This window comes from Platichthys flesus, chromosome 23, assembly GCF_949316205.1.
Source record: "Platichthys flesus chromosome 23, fPlaFle2.1, whole genome shotgun sequence".
Taxonomy (NCBI): Eukaryota; Metazoa; Chordata; class Actinopteri; order Pleuronectiformes; family Pleuronectidae; genus Platichthys; species Platichthys flesus.
Genome location: NC_084967.1, coordinates 6,305,768 through 6,325,310, shown reverse-complemented (window position 1 = coordinate 6,325,310; position 19,543 = coordinate 6,305,768). Strand labels below are relative to the sequence as shown.

Genomic DNA, 19,543 nt, shown 5'->3' with positions numbered 1-19,543 from the left:
CAGCTGGCAATTAATGACGGCCACTTACAGTCAGAGCTGCCGAGAGGAAGAGGAGAGGAAGAGGAGAGGAATGAGGTTGAGTGTGTGGTGAAAGTCCTGGGCAGTGGAGGCACTACTCCAGGGGCAGAGAGGAACATCTGTGTCCCATTTATTCATGTATCGCCTCTTTCATTGAATAGATTAACATCTATCTTTCTATCTACCCATCCATCACATGTGCATTCCCACAGTATGCATGTATGTATCTTTCTATCTTTTGTTTCCATCCATTCATCTGTCTCATCCTTTTTTGGTATCTATCCATCTATCGTATCTATCCATCAATCCACCATCCACCCCTCTTTTTTCCCACAACTGGGCTAATACATTATCACTAGGCCTTGCTCTGTGTCACAGGGGTTACATGGGGCTAAATGGCAACTCCAAGGGAACTGTCCTCCCCAGGTGAGTGTTTGTGTGTGTGAGTCAGTTTTGCATCCAACGTGTGTGTGTGCTTGTGTTCATCCTGAACTTGCAGCCATGTCTCTTGGGGTTTAAGCACCGACTCTCCTCTCGACCCTGCGCCTCCTGCGCCGCTGCTCTGCACTCTGCTCTCATTATTCCACATAATGACACACACACACACTCCAGCACGAGCCGTTTCACCAAGTGGCCTCGAGTCCAGATGAATACACGGACACACGGACACACACACACACACAAGGCGGTGTCAGGCATTCTCATCCTGGCTCGTTCCTTCCTGTCTTCCTGTCGCTCCCGAAGAAGTTATTAAGAGAAGGTGGCGAGCCGTGTTTGGTTATGTGTGTGCATCTGCTCATGTATGTAACGGTGTGTGTGAGAGTGTGTATCTCTAGGGTAGCAGGTGGCCAGTGGAGGAAGACAGGAGATGAATGGAGAGAGCAGGGGAGCGGTGGAGCACGGTTGGGCCAGGCCATGGGGGACAACATGACTAGTCATTTATTAGAGGCCTACACACACACACCTTGCATGCATACGGCCAAACACAAGGCTTCCCTAAACACACGTGTATACACATTCTGTCACAAATACATATGCAAATACATATACACAAGTATATTTGCTCCCAGAGGCTTCGACAGCCAACACATACACACACATACACACACTGACCTAGTATCTACCACTCTCCATTCATCTAGCCTAAGTAGAGCAACACTAGCCACAGACACAAAACTATATCTTTCAAACTTAAGCCATACTTGCGTGTGTGTGTGTCTGCTGGCTCAGGGGCTGCCTTCGACAAGTCATGCTTCTCTTTCTGTTTTTAAGATGTTTATCGTTCTATGACCCATTTTGTGTCTTTTGCCTCTTGTTCACGTTCCTGCTGGTGTTAATGCTCCTACACTCTTGAATGTGTGTGTGTGTTTGTGTGTGTCATTGATCCGACTGGAAGCAGCGCACAGGCATGTGTGTAAAAGAGAGAGAGAGAGGGAGCAGTAATATTCCAGGCCTTTCATAATGATTAAAGCCTTCATTAAATTTTCATCCCAACCTGCTGTTTGCTGCTAATGGCCTTTCTGAGCCACACAGCCAAACAATAGCTAGCCGGGCACAGAAAAGGGATTTCTATCTCGCGCTCAATACTGCCCCTTGTCGTCCCCCGCGCTCCCCCTCTCCCCACTCTCTTCATTTCCCTCTGCCTCTCTTCATCTTTTCTCAGCTTTCCCTTTTCTTCCTTTACTGTCTTTTCTTTCTTCCTTTCTCTTCCTGCTTGGCCAGGGTTTTTGCATGTGTGTGTCTGTGTATGTGTGTGGGTCTGGAGGCACTGGGGGCTTTTGTTCGCGCGTTTCATTTAAAACGCATGGCAAGATAATGCTCGGGGTCGGTTTGGATGCCCCACCACAGTGGCACTCTGCTAATGGGGTCTGTGAAGACACTGGTCTTTCTCTCCTCCACTCTCCTCCTCCTCATCTCCTTCTCTTATTCCTTCTGTCCTGTTCTTCTCCCCCTTCTCTTCTTCCCTCTCCTTCATTCTCTCCCTCTGCGCTGGCTGACTCATAAAGATCCACTATTTCAGTTTTTTCCTGTGCAGCCGGTTCATGAGGTCCAGCGAAGCAATGAACAACCCAAAACAGCTCAGATCAAAAAGCAGCCCAGTTTTCTCTTTCTTTCTATCTTTCTATAAAGTACCACAACAGGCTGTCTCTATTGACTGGATAAAAACAGCCAGGGCGGCGAGAGCTGACCAGCAGCCTCTGCTGCTTTCAAAACCCCTCACAGCCTTCAGAATAAGGTTAGCACATCACAGCTTGAAATGGAAGCCTGTGATGCACTGGGGCAACACAGACACACATGTGCATGTACACTTAAAGACCCATCTAAGACCTAACCCCATCAACACTTAAATTGACAAAATTCTTTCACCTTCTGGGCTCAGTGGGTTTTGAGGCTGAGTACAGTTCACAGAGATGTGTGAATAGAAAATCTGACAGTGCAACAGTGGTGGATTTAGAAGCTAAAAAGTGTGGAGGCGCATCAGACGATGTAGTGGATGTTGTAGCATTCATCTGCTTTAGAGGTCCACTCTTAAGAGCCTGCAGTGCAGCTTCACCCACAACAGACAGGTGCTGGTGATCGAGGCAGGGTTTTGTTAGTTGGGTGTATTTAGCGGTGAGTGCACACTTTAAGCTGCGGTTTGTCAGTAAATAAAAGCAGCAGCGCCTCAAGACCCAATACAAGTTCCAATGCTTTGCCTCTGATAAAAGTGATGGTGATTACCCCCAGATTTGGCAGCAACTTTAGCAATGTCAACAGGGGTAACACAATCACAGCTATGGAACTGAGTAGAGAATTATTATTTTCTGGTTGATGACAGAATGTATTACTGTTGTTGCAGGATTTTTTATCAGTTCTATAAATGGAATGTTTAAGGGGGGGCACGGTGGTGCGGTGCTGTGTGGGGTTGGCATGTTCTCCCTGTGTCCATTTTCTCCGGGTACTTTACCTTCCTCCTATAGGCCAAGGCCAAGGCAAATTAGAGTTAATTGGAGAGTTTAAATTGACCATAGGTATAAATGTGAGAACGAGTGGTTGTTGTCTCTGTATGTTGTGATGCAATATGCTGGCGACCTGTCTGTCCTACCCCTGCCTCTCGCCAAATGTCAGCTGGGATTGACATTTCAGCTCCCCCTGCGACCCTCAAAGGATAGGAGGTAAAGATACTGGATGGATAGATGATGGATGAATAAACTATACGAAACAACTTTTCTAAACTTAATTTGCTCATAGACTCAGCAAATACTGTTGCTGTTTTTGACCAAGGATGCTTGTTATTGTAAGCACATAATGCTGGTGTCCTCATTATATTCTGGTCTGTTCAGTTTGATCACATTTATATTGGGTCTAATTATCATTTGCGACTATGCGGGTTAAGTTTTACTGAGGTCTGATGCCTCTTTTCTATGCATATCGGATAGAAGGACCAGGCTGCTTGGTTTAAGTGCTCTTTAGTAAGGCTTTAAAGCTCCACCAGTTGTAACACTGAGTCTCACCCTGTGTGTTACACCAAGTACACCTGTTGTTGATCCCCTTATCACATCGTCACTACCACATGCATTTCATTGTGATTTAAGCTGCCATTTATCTGCCCAGTGGAAATCTGAGTTGCCACGGGCTAATTCTATCTCCTTCACAGACACCAACTGTTAGCCTAGGGCTAAATTTGAGAATTAAATGTGGGGGTAATCAAGCTAAGCTACGTAGCCATGGGCAACAACCTGTTTTAGCTTTCAAGACAGTGTGTAAAGTCTTAATCTGAGGCCTGAGACAGCAAAGGTTATAAAGGTAGCAGGAAGTGATGTGTGACATCTAACCCTTACTGATTAAAAGGCTAAAAGAGATCTTAATATGAATCTTTAATGTTAAGCCAGTTAATAGTTGTTATTATCTCCCAGTATGTTTGCAGGCTTATAAATAACTGGTACACCAAACACACACACACACACGCACGCACGCGCACATGTAACTTATTCGTCAGATTGACATAAATATGCAAAGCTTTGTGGACAATCGGGGCAAACAGCTGATGCTATCTGTCTGTGTGCTGAAAAACAAAGGCTCTCCTCTCATCTCAAATGTGTGTGGGTTCATAACAGAGAGATGGAGAGAGAGCGATAAAGTCATAGAGGAAAGGAGACGTAAAGAAAAGACCATGGGAGCAAGGACAGCAGAATGTGATAAAAGAGCGGCACGGAGCCAGAGAGATGATGGGGGGTTGCGGATCACACATCTGGCCTGCACGACTGTCCTCTTTTAATCACTGACCTTCTGGCTCGTTCTTGATCAGCTCCTCCATCTTGCGTTGTTTCAGTGTGTCCACCACGTCTGCCAGGCTGCCCTTGCGTCTCTCTGGGGTTCCCAGGGCGCCCGCGGAGGAGCCCCCGTCGCTGCAGGCCCGTCCACCCCCTCCGCCTTCTTCTTTGCCCGGTGAGGTAGAATTGTGCTGGGGGAAAGGACTCAGAGAGCTCCTCTTAGTGCCGTCCTGGTCCTGAAGGGAGGGGAGGTAAAGAAAATGGAATTATTGCTTTTTAAAAGTCTACATAAACTTCAGGACAAATAAACTACGAGAAAGAAAAAGTAGCAGGAGGTAGGGGAGGAACTGGCATACACCCACTCTTTATCTTCATCTCCCTCCTCTTCTCTAGCTCCCTTTATTCTATCCATCTCCCCTTTCCACAGCTCAATGCAATCAACTTTCATCAGCAGCCAGTTTTCTCAAGTTAGGGCACACTTCTCCTCTCTCTTCTCCCTCTCACATCCTCTGGAATCTGCATTTGACTGACTTGGAGGTACTTGACAGAACGAAGACATGAAACGAACAGCAAAAAGACTCTGCGCCCTCTTAGAGTCGCGCAAACTCCTTGTTACAAAGCCTCCTACCACTTGGCTTTGAGGGACGTCCAACGCCACGAGTCCCGAGCCCAAGTTTCAGTTCCACGCTACTTTTGTCCTAAGTATTCGTGACAATTAACGCTGAGGATGCAACTGCATCACTCAGAGGAATCACAAGAAAATAGATCCCGTTTCAAAAAACAAAGCTTTGGAGACGCGTCAAATCATTTCCATAAACTTATGAAAGGAATAGAACGGGGTGGAGGAAAACACACAAAATAGAAATCAGCATGACAGCGACCAAATATAAAATATACAAAGTGAAGCTCTGTGGCTTTTGCCAAGCTGTCACCATGAATAATTATCCTGCTGTCGTATGACTGCATTTAAAGTCTTAAACATGTTCTGTTTAATGACCTTTGGAAATTACAATACTCACAAAGAAATAGCAGATACAATATTATATTATATACATTATTATATTGAATTTATTATATTATAAACTGAATTTTGCACTTGCAGTATTATGAATGAAGTAGGTTTTCAAAATCATGAGCTAATTTTAAAGTTAATCCTCAGTCCGATTTTTAAAACGTGCTTATATGAGCTTAAGGTTTGTGACATCACCAGTTGACGATTAGAAAACATTTGTGGGAATTTGTGCTAAATTGTGCGTACAAAAATAAGTTACCGAGGCGTCTCTGGCAACTACAGATGCACACAGGAACAGCAATGGAGAAAACTCAGCTAATCTAGTTTCATTTTCACCTTGCAATGTTGTATAATGTAAATTCTCGAGATACGTGGTTGTCATCAGCAGGAATAATTGCACGGGGTTGTTTAACTTATATGAAACCGCGACAAACAAACTGCGACAAACAAACAATAAAGCACAACAGCAGCTGAGTGGTAAGTAACTTTGACCATCTTAATCTTTGACCCAATAAAACCTGTGTTTGCTTGGACAGCCTGCATAATAGACTTAACGCCGACTCAGCCCAATTAAGAGGTGACGCCGAGACAGGGAGGACGGTGTCAGCTCCGAGCGAGCGAAGAACACACACACGTATAGACATGTGCTTGGAACTGTACACAAGAGTGCAGAGTATCGACAGACACGCAGGCAAATAAGAGGGTGCTGGTCCTTGCACAAAAAGAAGTGTGCGTGTGTTGTTTGATTACAGAAACAAAGTGAGTCAGTCAGTCTGTCAGCTCTGTAGACAGGAGGGTCAATGGTCCACAGGGTTAATCTTTGGCTAATCTGGCCACAGTATGGAGCACGCCACCCGGGACTGTGGCATACATTAACAGTACCTCTGTTTGTCTCAGTGTGTGTATGAGAGGGAGAGAGAGACAGACAGAAAGACAGTGGTACATTCCATCTGTATTAATGTCATTACAGCATATTATGGCGGAGATGGTTTTCTAATCATTAACTCGCAGGTTGCTGGTGGAAGTGGAACTTAACACTGAGATCAGAGTCCACGGTGAAGTCATCAAGCCCCAAGATGACTCCGGTTTCTGTTTGATAGTCAAAAGCTTTTTATTTTTAATAGAAGCATCTTTTCAGCAGAAGAGTGCAAAATAAACTCAAACCCTCCAAACAAGTCATTACTCTGGGCTCTACTGAGAGAATGAAGCCGGACAGAGGCTTTCAATATTGACGATGCTTTCATTGTCAGGTAGAAGACCATTATCACTTGGCATTCTCTACACTCCACCGGCTCTCTCTCTTTCTCTCTGTGTCTCTCTTTCCTCGTGTTAGTGTGTATACGTGTGTGTGTGTGAGGTTTTCTGGATAAGTCAGCATGCTCAATAATTCACAGATTCTCTCCTCTGCACGTGCACATGCATTGTAGCGGAGGGACAGGGTGCGACAGCGATGATATGGCTGCAGCAGTTGCGTATTTACTGTGACAGGGCGATGAGACTTCAGTCGGATGCCGGTGTGGCCGCTAACTGCGCTCGGGAAGTGTCTTGTGATCTTAAAGCGCTCCATGACTTTGCTTCTTCTCCTCTACACACCGCCTGACCAGGTTGAGAGCTCGGACCGCTCCTGTCTTTTCTTTGTTGCATCTCTCTTTCTTTCAACCCAACCTGTTTTTCAGATTAGGGAAATTCAGACTTCAAATGAGCGGCTTTGTGATTACGAGTTGCGTCAGCTCCACCACGACATGTAAATGGAGCGAAACGGAGAAAGAGAGAGGGAGAAGGAGCGTAAGCGGGTGGAAGTCAAAGAAAGAGAGAGGCAGTGTTATTAGAGGAAAAGAGAGAGGGAGAGAGTTGACGGAGAGATTCACAGAGCGAGAGAGAGGAAGGCAGGCGTCTTGAAGGCAGCGGTCACACCTGTCACATCCCATTTATCTAATCCAGCGCCTACTTAAAACAACCACACTCTTTTCTTTCGAGAAAGATGTCGCGCAAAACAAAACAAACAGAACCAAAATACAGGAGGGGGATGGAGTCGGGAGGTGGAGTTGGGGTCGGGATGGGGGGGTGGGGTTGTCGGGTCTTTCTTCTCACTTTGTCAAAAAGCTGCCATGGAGATGTCATCTCGCCGCATCCAACAATGAAGGTCAATTCCCCCCCCCCCAATAACAGGGATTAGCAGGGGGGAACCCCTGGTTTCTTCAAAAAGACCCCTGTACATTAGGGGACCATGAGGTTATTTCATGCGTAGAGTCAAGATGACAACTTTAAAGGCTTATGATTTTTTTTTCGACTTCATAAGATGTAATCCATGAGCCCCGCTGGCGATCAGCACCGCAAGGTCCACGACAAGAGAGAGGGGTGAAAAATCCTAAACACTAGACGAGCTCCCTCTATTGCAAACGGGTGTCACTTAGCCGATGGGGGGGGGGGTTGCAAAACTTTTCTCATCAACATTCATTTATTCCCAAGTACAAACTGAAATTATGGATAGTGTAAACGCTCCTCTGCCCTCTCCTGCGTGCATGTGTGCGAGCAGCTCTGTGCATATATGTGTGACACAGTGCACATAGCCTGTAGGTGTGTGTGTGTGTGTAAATGTGTTCGCCTGCATGCGTGTATTTATATGCACTAGATGTGGCAGGCTGGCAGTGTGGGCGGTTCTGCCTTTAGTTTGCAGATGTCAATTCTCTTCCAAATGACTGGAACAAAGTAAAAATTGCGCCTCACTCTCTTTATCCTTTTACTGCCTCTGCAATGGAACCGAATTAAACAACTTTTGTCTTCTTAAGCTCATCTGTGAGGGGATGTTGGTTTAAAAACACTTAACTCTTGCCAAAAAAAGAGTGAAAAAAAATCTAAATGCTATTTTCTTTTCCTAGAGCCAGCACAGATGCCACTGTTCATTCTTTTTTTTCTTTTTTCTTTTTTGATTCCTTCGTCTTCCTCCCTTCCTCCTCCTCCTCTATTGCCCGACAGAAGAAAACTCTCGCTCCCTCTCTCTCTTTCTGAGGACCTGACATGTCTTGGACGGTGCAAGGTGTACGTGTGGAAAACAGTATTTGATGCTTGGCGCGTCGTGGTGGATCAGGGCATGGACAATGTGGCAGTAGGAAAGAACTGGAAGCGGCTGCTGAACTAAAATACGCACAAACACACACCGGGAGAATGTCACTGATCACTCCTGCAGGGGGGTAAGACTTAGCTCCGTGCCAGGGCTGCCAATCTCCTCGACGTACACTTAACACACCTCCGATACACAGCCAAACACACACACACACACAGCAAATCCCTTTACATGCCATGGCTAAACACAGAAACTGTCAGTTTTGACTCTGATGTCCCTCAGGCTGGGACAAGCAGGCAAACGCACACATTACTTTTATCCCCATGTTCCAACAATATGGTTCACCACAGAAACCCTATATTAAAAAAAATCTGGGCATGTAGTGTTTGACACAGATAATTATTTCAATCCATTAATATAATTTCTTAATTAAGAAAATTGAAAATAAGCACCATTGTATTAACGCCCTGATTCTAATTGGCCGCTGCAACTTATTGTCCAAGAATTACACACTTGCCCTTTTCCTTATCTAAAACATGCAGCTGTATTTTCTGTGTTTTAAATAGCAGTTTGGCTAAAATGCACGCCAGTATATTTTACCACGACCCCTCGCTGTTGACAGGCAAGCGTGTGTTGATTCATTAGTGCATCACTGGCATGAGAAATTAAGTGTGACCACTGTGTCTCAAGACTGCTCAATGACTGTGTTAAATCTGTCAAATTCACATGAGCGCGCACACATACACACAATCACACATACAAATTACACCCCAAAAAAAACACGAGGGGCCGTGTTGAGGAAAATGAAAAAGGAATAATGCCTTTATAGTTTTACTATCGTGTTAACGTGCATCCTTCCGGTTAATGAAATAATTAGTGTTTGTCCATTAACACATTTATGAAAGAAGATGCTCGCCTCTGCCTGATGTGCAAAAATTGTTTCCTGCAAGGTTTTGCAATAACAAATATAAGACGTCAAAGAAAGCAAATAAGAAAAATACCATATTTATGCACTATGAACCTAAATCACAATTTTTACATATACGTTTACTTTTGCTTTTATCACTAAAAGTTAAAAAAATCCATCCCTTTAAAACTGCAGGTGCGTTGTAACTGGATTTGTGGTGACGATTGGCCGACCTCACTGAACCGCTTCTAAAATCCATCCCATCAGGCATTTGAACCAAGCTGCTCTCAGCCAATCATGGTCCAGCTGCACGGTGGCAACCTCGCGTTTAGTAAAAAACACCCTTTTAGCTAAACTACCTTCATTTGCAAGCCATTATGAGTCGCCACCATTCTTATCCGGAGAGCCAGGGTTTGAAATTTGAAAAAGCAAATAATCCAAAACCTTTCAGGCTTTTAAAATACGTGTGTGTGTGTCTGTGTGTGTGGCCGTACAGCTGCAGCAGTCAGGTAAAGCAGCCGGGCCAAAGCCGAGCAGGCAGGCGAGGCGGTGGGATGAAGAGGTCAGTGTGTAGCTGAGCTCTTCTCCACTGCCGTGTTAATTTACTATGACAAGATAAAGCTGTAATCCCCCCCCTCCCCTCCCCCAACACACACACTTCCCACCCCTTCCTCCTTTCTCCCCCCCCCCCCTCTGCCGCCGCCTCACTTCCAAGTCAACTGGTCGCCGATGAGCCATTTACTTCCCCCTATCACTTTACGACAATTGCCCTGGGAAAGAAGGTTAGGGATGGGAGATACCCCCCACCCCACTGCTCTCAGAGTCCCCCACCGCCTCGGTGTAAATCTCCTCCTCCCTCTCCATCTCTCTTTCTGTTTCCCTCCCCATCCCCTCTTCCCTGACAGTCAGCGGTGAAGGGATTGAAAAAATCATAAACTTAACACAAATCTTACAACATGCCAAGTGGGGAGTGGGATAAGCCCCCATCCCCACATACCAGGCACACACAGCACGCTCACCACTTCATAATCCACATCAGATATTATGCTAGTGTATGAGCCCCCCTTCCTCAAACAACACAAGTCCTTCCAACACACACAAACACACCACCCCTGCCCCCCCTTCTACTGCCAATTAATTTACTAGATAAGCAGTCATGTGTCATTTTGAGGCTATTTAATGGTCTTTTAATGAGGGGTGCTCTCATAATAACAAAAGGAGGACAGTGATAAAGGCCCAAATATTAAATGGTAGAAGATTTTGTAGACTTCTTTGTATTTTACGTTGTGTAAATATAAATCTAAATGAACCGCAGATTAACTAATCACTGTCCTCAACGGCGACAGATAACCTGGTGGATGTGTACGTACTGTATAATCGTGAGTTAGCACGTGTGTGTTTGTGCGACTGAGTGTGAACGTGTTTCAGCGTGGCCCCAGGACTTTGGTTTACGGTAGGCACACATGCAGAGTCCACCGTGGGGAGGGGCCTGCGGGCCAATCAGCAAGCTAATTATGGAATTAGCTTTCCATTACAGCCCTTAAGCACCGTTTCATTGTTTTATCATCACTACGGGGGAAAGGTCGACGGTCGTTATCAGAGCGCCACTGTGACTAGGTGTGTATCAAGGTAAGGGCTCAGGGGAAGAACGCAGACACTGTAACACACACCGTGGAAACACACTGGAGAGAGTTAAGATACGAGCAGGATTCTTTTCACAGACGTCCCGAAAGGTTAAACACATTTGTCGTTGTGGATCGTGAACATTTAGTTTTTTCGCAAATACAATAAAAAAATGTGATAATGCTAACCAGCAACACGTGATAGCCTACACAGTCACGTAATCACGCGTATGTAATGAACATGCATTGTAAATCACACCACATGTATTGAATGTGTAATGAGCTACAAGCAGGAGTCATCTTCAAATGCAGAGTTGGACAAATAACACACGACGAGAAGTTCACAATAAGCCTGTATACTGTGAAGTCTACACTGTTATTTTACATAAATAACACACACACACACACACACACACACACACACACACACTTACAAAAACAGAGCCATACATTCAGCACCACCAACAATGTCACACTTCATCCCAAAGATGAAGTGACTCACTGCCATGGCTCACATTTTGCAGTCACGCAACTGTGCATCAAACGGGCTCAAGGCGACGGCTGGTGGAGCGCACATAAAAGCGAAAACACGTGTGCGCCCAAACAGTAGCCTTGAACCTCTGTTTTTTTCTTTCTCTCTACTCCCCTATTTAAAAAAAAAAAAACAATAACCTCCAGCTCTCAGCGCCAAACTGCTTTTCACTCGCAGAGAAAGTCAATTTCTGCCTCTTTAGAAACCTGACTCCTTTCAATTCTGTCGAGAATCAACAGATAAACATCCATATATTCAGTTTCCTCACCGCTGACAAAAGTGCAGTTTTTTGTGTTGAGGTTTAAAAGGTTACAACATAAGTGAAGTAAACAACATGTTGAAAGAGATCCAGGATGCATATGCCACTATTTTATTTCCAATATGCAGAAACATTTTCTGTTTCCTTGTCCAGAGACGATGGTAAATTCAATATAAGCCATAGAATTCTAATTACTCCCGGCATGTTTCATTGCCAAAACTACATTATGTAGCAATTTCACAGGTAAACAAGGTCAGTGTCATTCATTTCTTGCAAAGTACATCCACAAAAAGAAAAGATTTTTCTCGCAATAGTTGTAATTCACTTCTTCTCCAGCTCGTTTACGAAGCTTTAATAACTGACACTCGCCCTCAACGCCCTGACTTTCCCTTCTTAATGCTGGAGGTCAGGATTACCCTGAACATAATCTGATCTGGGGTCTGTGCCCCGGGGGTAACTTTTAACCTCCAGCCTCTCAAACACACACACACAGACAGAAGGCCTCATGGGAAGTAATGCCAAGGGCAGAGAGCCAGCCGAGAAAGAGGCGAGATGAAGGCCAAGCAGCCGGTGACCAGGGGGGCGGAGTCAACCAGCAGGAGTTGGCGGTTTTAATGGGGGGAAAACTAAATCAACAGCGGAAAATGGTTTGTCATTTGAAAGCATGACATTGATGAAATATAAAAAAAATAGTGTTGGAACTACAGATGCATAAAGTAGACATGGAGTTACTCTTTGGAGACACCTTGAGCTCAGACTTTTGCCTACTTTTTGTTTTACTTCTTGCCAAATATCACCACAGTGGACTAAAACAGGCAGATTCTGAAGCAAGTTCTGGAGTTATAAGAAGAGATTTGTATATTATACGTGGATATATGTTTATGTATATTATCGGTGATCCTCAGATAATGTCCTCAGAAAGCGAGTCGCTCTGAATTTTCATGTACGTGTGTTCAGATTTGATGCCTCGGAGAGTGCAGAATTTTAACACGTGTTGATTTCATAGAAAATATCATTCAACTTTTTATTGCAAGCTTTCAACTGGGATGATGTCTCCCAAGTGAGCTAAAACAAATGTTCCCCCTGTTTCAAAGCACGACCTTGAGTCATCCCTAACCCTAACCATAGGCCACGCTCGCCCATAGGTGGGCACATTCACCCACAGAAACACTAAAGCCACATCGGAAGTGCGAATAAAGGTAGCTGTCCTCACCATGTTGGTGGGGCTGTCCAAGCTGCGGTTGGCGGGCGAACGAGGGGACACTTTGCTGCAGTAGGAGACCAGGGGGAGGTGGATGACACCGCCCAGTCCCTCGCTCTCGTCATCCTCCATTCGCTGTCTGCTGGTTGCCATGGTTATGTCTCCATCTGTCCCCCCATATGGAGAGGCTGGTCGCTTGGAAGACATCCTGGAAAAATAAGAGGAGGAGAAGGGAGATAGAAAGGAAAGAAAAAAAAAACAGGAGGAACAGTGAGCAATATACAAAAGGATTGATATAACAGGTTGAGATCGTGAGCTGTATAATGATGGTGACAGTGTGATGGTTACGGTGGATATGACTAGTTCCTGGAAATCTTGAATAGTCTGATCCAACTCCTTCCAGCAGGTATTCACAAACAACCCTTCAACACGACAACCCACACCAATTGTCTATCTTCCATTTGTTGATGCGCATTCTGCATGTTCAGACGACGGAGTTGTCACTGTGCAACGCCACACAATAGCCCCTTCAGAGGGTTTTGCGAGCACCAGGCTCCTTGGCAGACCTTCAAACACGCTCTCAGGTCTTACAGTATGTCTACCATGGAGGCCGTTCAGCGCTCATGTTTTTTTCCCCAAAAGAGGGGGGCCATTACTGCAAATGGAGCCCGCTTGCACTGGCATTGTCAGAGGAAATGACCATGTCTTGACAATGGGCAGTGCGCAGTATGCACAGTGACAATTATATGTGTTTATAAAGACCTCGGGACAATAGGGGAACCGGAGCAAAATAGCTGGCAACGCGATGGCCCTGCTGTTTGCATGTGTTACCACGGCTTTGTTCCCTTGAAAAGAAGGAAAGGATATAAAGCCACGTCTATTAGGTGAACTCTGTCACTCACAAGGTAAATTTGCCTCCCTGTACTTCAGCTGAGCGGGGATGCAGCGACTACGCGGCAATAATAGAATTTAATGTGGTTCTCAGCATCGCCTGAATGCTTTCAGATGCACTTGTCAGCCTTGAAGCCACTGTGACTATGACCCTGGGTAATAGGCTGCTCACGCTCGAGTCGAGATGGAGGGATGCAGGCGTGGACGGAGGGACAGTGAAAACATGACGGGAGGAGTGTGAGTGTGATGGGAAGCAGCTGAAACCAGGAAAGAAGCAACAGGCGTCTGACTAAAACCTGTCTGATTCTCTGACTCGCTCGTTCTATCCTTCAGCGAGACATCATCATCATCGGCATCCGTCTTCCTCTCCAGCCTCTCTCTTCTAAATCCCCCCCCTCACCCCGTCCCTGCTTGTCTCCAGTAAACTGATTACCCTCTTGACTCTATTGGATTTCCTCTGGACCGTACATCTGGCATTGTTCCGAGGAGCAGCCCTGCCACTAATTCAGTGCTTATTTACCTTATGACAGTGGAAAGGCAAACAATATTGAGTGCTGCTCACTGGAGGCGACGAGGAAAAGCTCGGCGCTCACGGACGCAACGTGGCGCTCTATCACAGGGGAGGCTGAGCTCGAAATCAAATCATGCCCGCTGCAGTAATACTGGAAAACTCTCCGCCATATTGATGTAATTTAATATGCTTTAATTGTCTTTGGAAGGTTTTGGAGATTCATAGACCTCATAGATAATCCAATAATTTAAACAAGTTTACAAATTTTGTGTTATCATGTGATTATTTCCGAAAACCCTTTTTAATCTGCTAAAAGTTTTCAGGAACACAGAAGCAATTTTGTTGTATTTCAATGGGCCCCACAGAGCTTTGTGTGCTTAATCTGTGAATGAGGAACTCATGTAATATTTCATTTGAAGTTGAATAAGAAAATTACCAAGGCACCAATACGCAGATATTGATTTTACAGTAAATTTGGGTTCTGCAAATCTAAAATCTTTTAATTTAAGGGACTGTTTTAATGCTGAGCACACACACACACACCCACACACCCATCATAGAAGTCAACTGAGTGGAATGTGTATCTGCAGCTGATTTCTTTATCTGTATCTCTAGTCGCTCTGCCTGCGTGGGCATGCTCAGCAAAAACGGAGGCCATAAATGACCAGTAAAGATTCTGTATTTGTTTTAATGACAATAAGAAGTTAGAGATAAGATCACAAAATTGCTGCCATTAAATTCAACTGATATCAAAACTGAAAATAACGTCAAGTAACTTTTCTGACGATAGAGCAGCTGAGGATAAAGCTCTCTGTATGTGTGTGTGTGCGTGCGTGTGACTGTGCACAAACCTTTACACGATTGTTTCACACGTGAACCCATGCAAAAGGCAGGTCCAGCTGTACAAACTACAGGGCTCAGAGGCCACGCGGCAAACACACACACACACATACAAACGTTGAACAGAGGCCATAAACACTGCAGGTCTGTTGTCATCACTGCCTGTTTACTTTACCTCCTTTCACTGTCTCACACTGAGGCCTTTTGTTTCAGACACACACACACACAGCTCTTGTGCCCAACGTGTGAACACCTCTACCACAGTCCCCCCCCACACAGACCCCAGGGTCAGCTTCGATTCCTCTCTTCTCCAAAGAGTTGCACTTTGGCTCGGCTCTTGGAAAGCAGGGGAGGATTATTCGCTGTGTTATTGCAGCTTTATTGTCCATCATTTAGCCACAGTAGCCTCACTGGCATTTGTGGACGGACGGGCCGTGGACAATTAAGAGTTAAATATTAACACAGGAAACAACACCGATATACCCAAAACCTCCAGAGAGCTCTTGTAAAGAAAATAACTTGCAGGCAAACAATTCATTTCATCCCTCTTTTTGCTGTATTCTGCCCCTCTTCCTCCTCTTCTTCCTCTCCGTCCGCTCCTCTTGACACCCGTCCAACCCGACCCCCTGCTCGACTCTGCTACTACTTCCTCAGAGGTGGGTGTCTATGAATGGGGGCGGCCGTTCAAAGCTCCTCTCCGGCTGTAAAAATCCCTCACTCCCTCCCGTCCCCCCCTTTGAAGTGGAATTACTACACAATTGCAGCACGGCGGGTGTGCAGGTTACGCCGGCTACTTCATTTAAAGTTTGGCAGGGCTGTCACGCCGGGAGAGAGACCCCGAAAGGAAGACGTTTCAAAAGAACGGACCGATGATGCGAGGATTAAAATAAGAGATGAGGTTTCATTAAGTCTATAAATTGGCAACGTGGTCCAGGTCATAATTAGAGGAAATTACCATAATTTTGCCACATCTTCAAAAAAACGGTGTTTCATGTGACATAACACTTTTGCAACAATATTGCAGTGTACATTTTGATTTACAAAATCATATTAACATGCAAACTCCCCCAAAGAAATCATCTGATATCATCTGTTTGTCTTTTCTCCTCCCTCGACCTCTCATATTTGTTTCAGTAGCCACGCACACATGCACGCAAACATGTCCACAAACACACAACTATGCACATGCAGAGAGCTCTAAGCTGAGATTAGAGCGCCACTTCCCCTTGGCTTTTTGATGATTAGCGGCTCCGCGGCTAAGTCCCTCTCATATCACATATGTCCACTGCTGCTAAGTCACTAATCGGACAGCGACCGGCGTCCATTAACGGGCCGAAATAATCGCCATTGACGGTGGTTAACCGTCTCCTGGCCGCCGCTCGCTGTAATCAACGCGCCCATTTCATGTTGGCACGTCAGCACCGGCGAGCTTATGCACACGCAAGCACGTTTAAATACAGGCAGACAGCTTATGAACACGGGGAGGCGGCTCACACATGCAAAAACACTTCAAAAAGGACACACACACACTCATGCAGAGACACACAAACACATCAAATGAATTAAGCAAAATGGGGGCAAAGATTTGTTTCAGCTTCAATGAGGAGTGAGGCAGAGACAAAGCAGCCATCGCAGAAATGTCACAGGCTATCACATACTTACACACACACACTCATGCACACACACATGGCTCTGTGTGTCTGGCTGCTAACATAATCATGCTGCTAACTGCTCTTGTTAACTCCTCTACTCAGAACAAGCTTTCAGGGAGCGTGGGAGCCTCCTCTGGAGAATTCCATACTAAAGTGTGTTTGCTTCTGCATGTGTGTGTGTGTGTGTGTGTGTGTGTGTGTGTGTGCATGCATGTGCTCAGTCTCTCTTTAAATTGAAACCACAGTCAGTCGAATTTATCTTCTACAGTATAAAATAAGCACAGGGGCTAATTCAAAAGTGCTATCAGGAGGCAAGTGACGTTTTTTTTTCTCTGACTGCTGAGAGGTGCCTGCATGTCACTCAAGTCTACTTGCTTGGAAATGTGAGTTATCTTTGAAATTGTTCTCTTGAGGGAATGGAAGGGCATATCAAAATAGTTGAGCGGAATGCGCCTTTTAGATAAGGCGCCTGTGGCGGGTTTGCCTCAGAGGTGCCGACCGCAACATTTACATCTGTATCACACCTCAGGCGGGAATTTAAACAAATGTTTCCCACACGTGTCACAGTATCACTCGCTTTAGTGCCATCACCTTTTCTTCCTTCACCCCCCCCAACCCCCTCGCTGCATTTGTTGTTCTCAGCTTTCAAAAATAATTTATCCTTCTCTCTCTCCGTCTCTATCTCTCAGTCACATACTCTTGAACTTATTTTAACATTGTACGTCCTCCTGCGCTCTGTCTCCGTGGCTCCCTCTCTTTCTCTCTCTCTTTCCCTGGCGGTGTTGTCTTACTTACTGTTCCCACTTTACACAATCAGCTGTTTGTAAGAATGTCGCTCCATCCCTCCCCTCCCTCCCTTCTCTCCCTTCTTCTCTGTGCAGACTCTTAAGGATATTGCCTAATATCTATTTATAGGCTGTCCTTTTCAAACAGTGGGAAGAGTAGGGCAGCAACAGAGAAGAAAGCCAGAGATGGAGGGATAAAAGAATGAGAGATTGAGATCCCCTCTTTTCCTTAGTGTGGCTCTGTTGAGTTAGAGCAGTTCGGATGATCTTCATAAACTGCTTTTTCAAAACTTTTACAGGACGTCAACAACTTCTAAGAATGTCAACAACTTCTAAGAATTAAAGAACAATTTTTAAATCCTTTAAAAACATTTTAATATGGGAGAGAAAGTATCAAAAAAAGAGAAACAAATTACCAAGTGTTCTGTTCGAGTAAACAGTGTGATACAGGGAGAAAATATGAACACAGCTCCTGCCTGTATATGCTCACAGTCATATACACACACAGACACACCCTCACACACAAGCGTAGACATACACTGAGTCTCACACACAAACACACACAAATACACACACACAAAGCATCCTCTGTGAGGTGCCCTAAATTGCCGGCCGACGGCCCAAACTGTGTTTCCTGTCCAGCTTTAACCACAAAAGGCAATAACACACAACCTAATGTCACCGCTGTTAATCACACACACTCGCTGGAGAGACGGTCATGTGTTCTGTATGTGTGTATGTGCCTGTGCATGGAGAGAGGCGAAAGGGGGTGGGAGCAGAAGACGTGGGCCAACTCATGTGGCCTCTGGAACTACCTCTCTTTCTCTCTCTGTCTCTCTCTCTTTTTCTTTTTGTCCGTCTTCAACTCTCGTCCCCTTGTCCACCCATAAGCTTTAGTCACCAGCGAGGCAGCGCTCCACAGACTTTTCTTGTCATGTTTTCAGCTTTTCCTCCCGTCTTTAAAACCTTATTTATGTCTTTACACTGAGTCACCGGATGATGTGATCGCCAATGACGTTTCTGCGCAGAAGGAAGGATGAAGTCCAGATAAAGGACAGTGGGTTGTGAAGAAAAAGTATCTATCAGTATCTACCGCATCTATCTGAGCAAAGGCAGTCTGTGGGAAAATCTTGAGTTGTTGTATAGGAAATGGATGAAAAGATGCAGACAGAGATTTTTGGGGGAAGGAGGAGGAGAAGGACCAGACGGAGAGAGGAAAAGTGCATCCGGTGGACGGCGGCCCCGCTCCCCTGGTGTTTTTGCGAGGGGGGGGGGGGACACAGCATAATGTTTATTGAGCGAGGGAACAGTCTTTTTTTACATTGTTGTGCCGGGGCTTCTATTTGGGCCGCATTTGTTAAGCGATCCATAAAGGAGTCACAACATTTGTCTCACTGTCAGCGACTTGGCCTGCCCCTGTAAACCAGGCACACACACAAGAACAAATACACACACACAAGCATACACACACCCAGACACGCACACACACAGATACAAGCTAATTCTCTCACATAAATGACAAAACACACACACACACACACACACACACACACACACACACACACACACACACACACACACACACACACACACACACACACACACACACACACACACACACACACACACACACACACACACACACACACACACACACACACACACACACACACACACACACACACACACACACACACACACACACACACACACACACACACACACACACACACACACACACTCCCAGCTGGCCTCTTTCTTTCGTCCCACACTTTTGAAAACTATTCCCACCTCAGCCCAAATGCTCCCCTCCTTTTTCCTTTGAACCCCCCCCCGCCCCTCTCACTACCTGGAAAGACAGAGGTTTCATTGTGCCGCTCACGGAGGGAGCTCCGAGCGCTCTTAATACTGTCCCCTATTGTGGATTGGAAGGATGGTAAACAGGGTGTGTGTGTGTGTGTGTGTGTGTGTGTGTGTGTGTGTGTGTGTGTGTGTG

At 45.5% G+C, this 19,543-nt stretch overlaps 1 protein-coding gene across 9 annotated transcripts in view; it reads right to left on the bottom strand.

Moving 5' to 3' along the window:
- The window catches only part of sox5 (SRY-box transcription factor 5), an 85,662-nt gene that overhangs the window by 61,403 nt on the left and 4,716 nt on the right, over nucleotides 1-19,543 (bottom strand). For all 9 annotated transcript variants that reach the window (XM_062382803.1, XM_062382804.1, XM_062382808.1 and 6 more), the window contains exons 2-3: nucleotides 12,881-13,076; nucleotides 4,285-4,507 (exon numbers count right to left, since the gene is read on the bottom strand). In XM_062382803.1, the coding sequence (XP_062238787.1) occupies nucleotides 4,285-4,507; nucleotides 12,881-13,076 (419 nt within the window). The remainder of the gene's footprint in view (nucleotides 1-4,284; nucleotides 4,508-12,880; nucleotides 13,077-19,543) is intronic.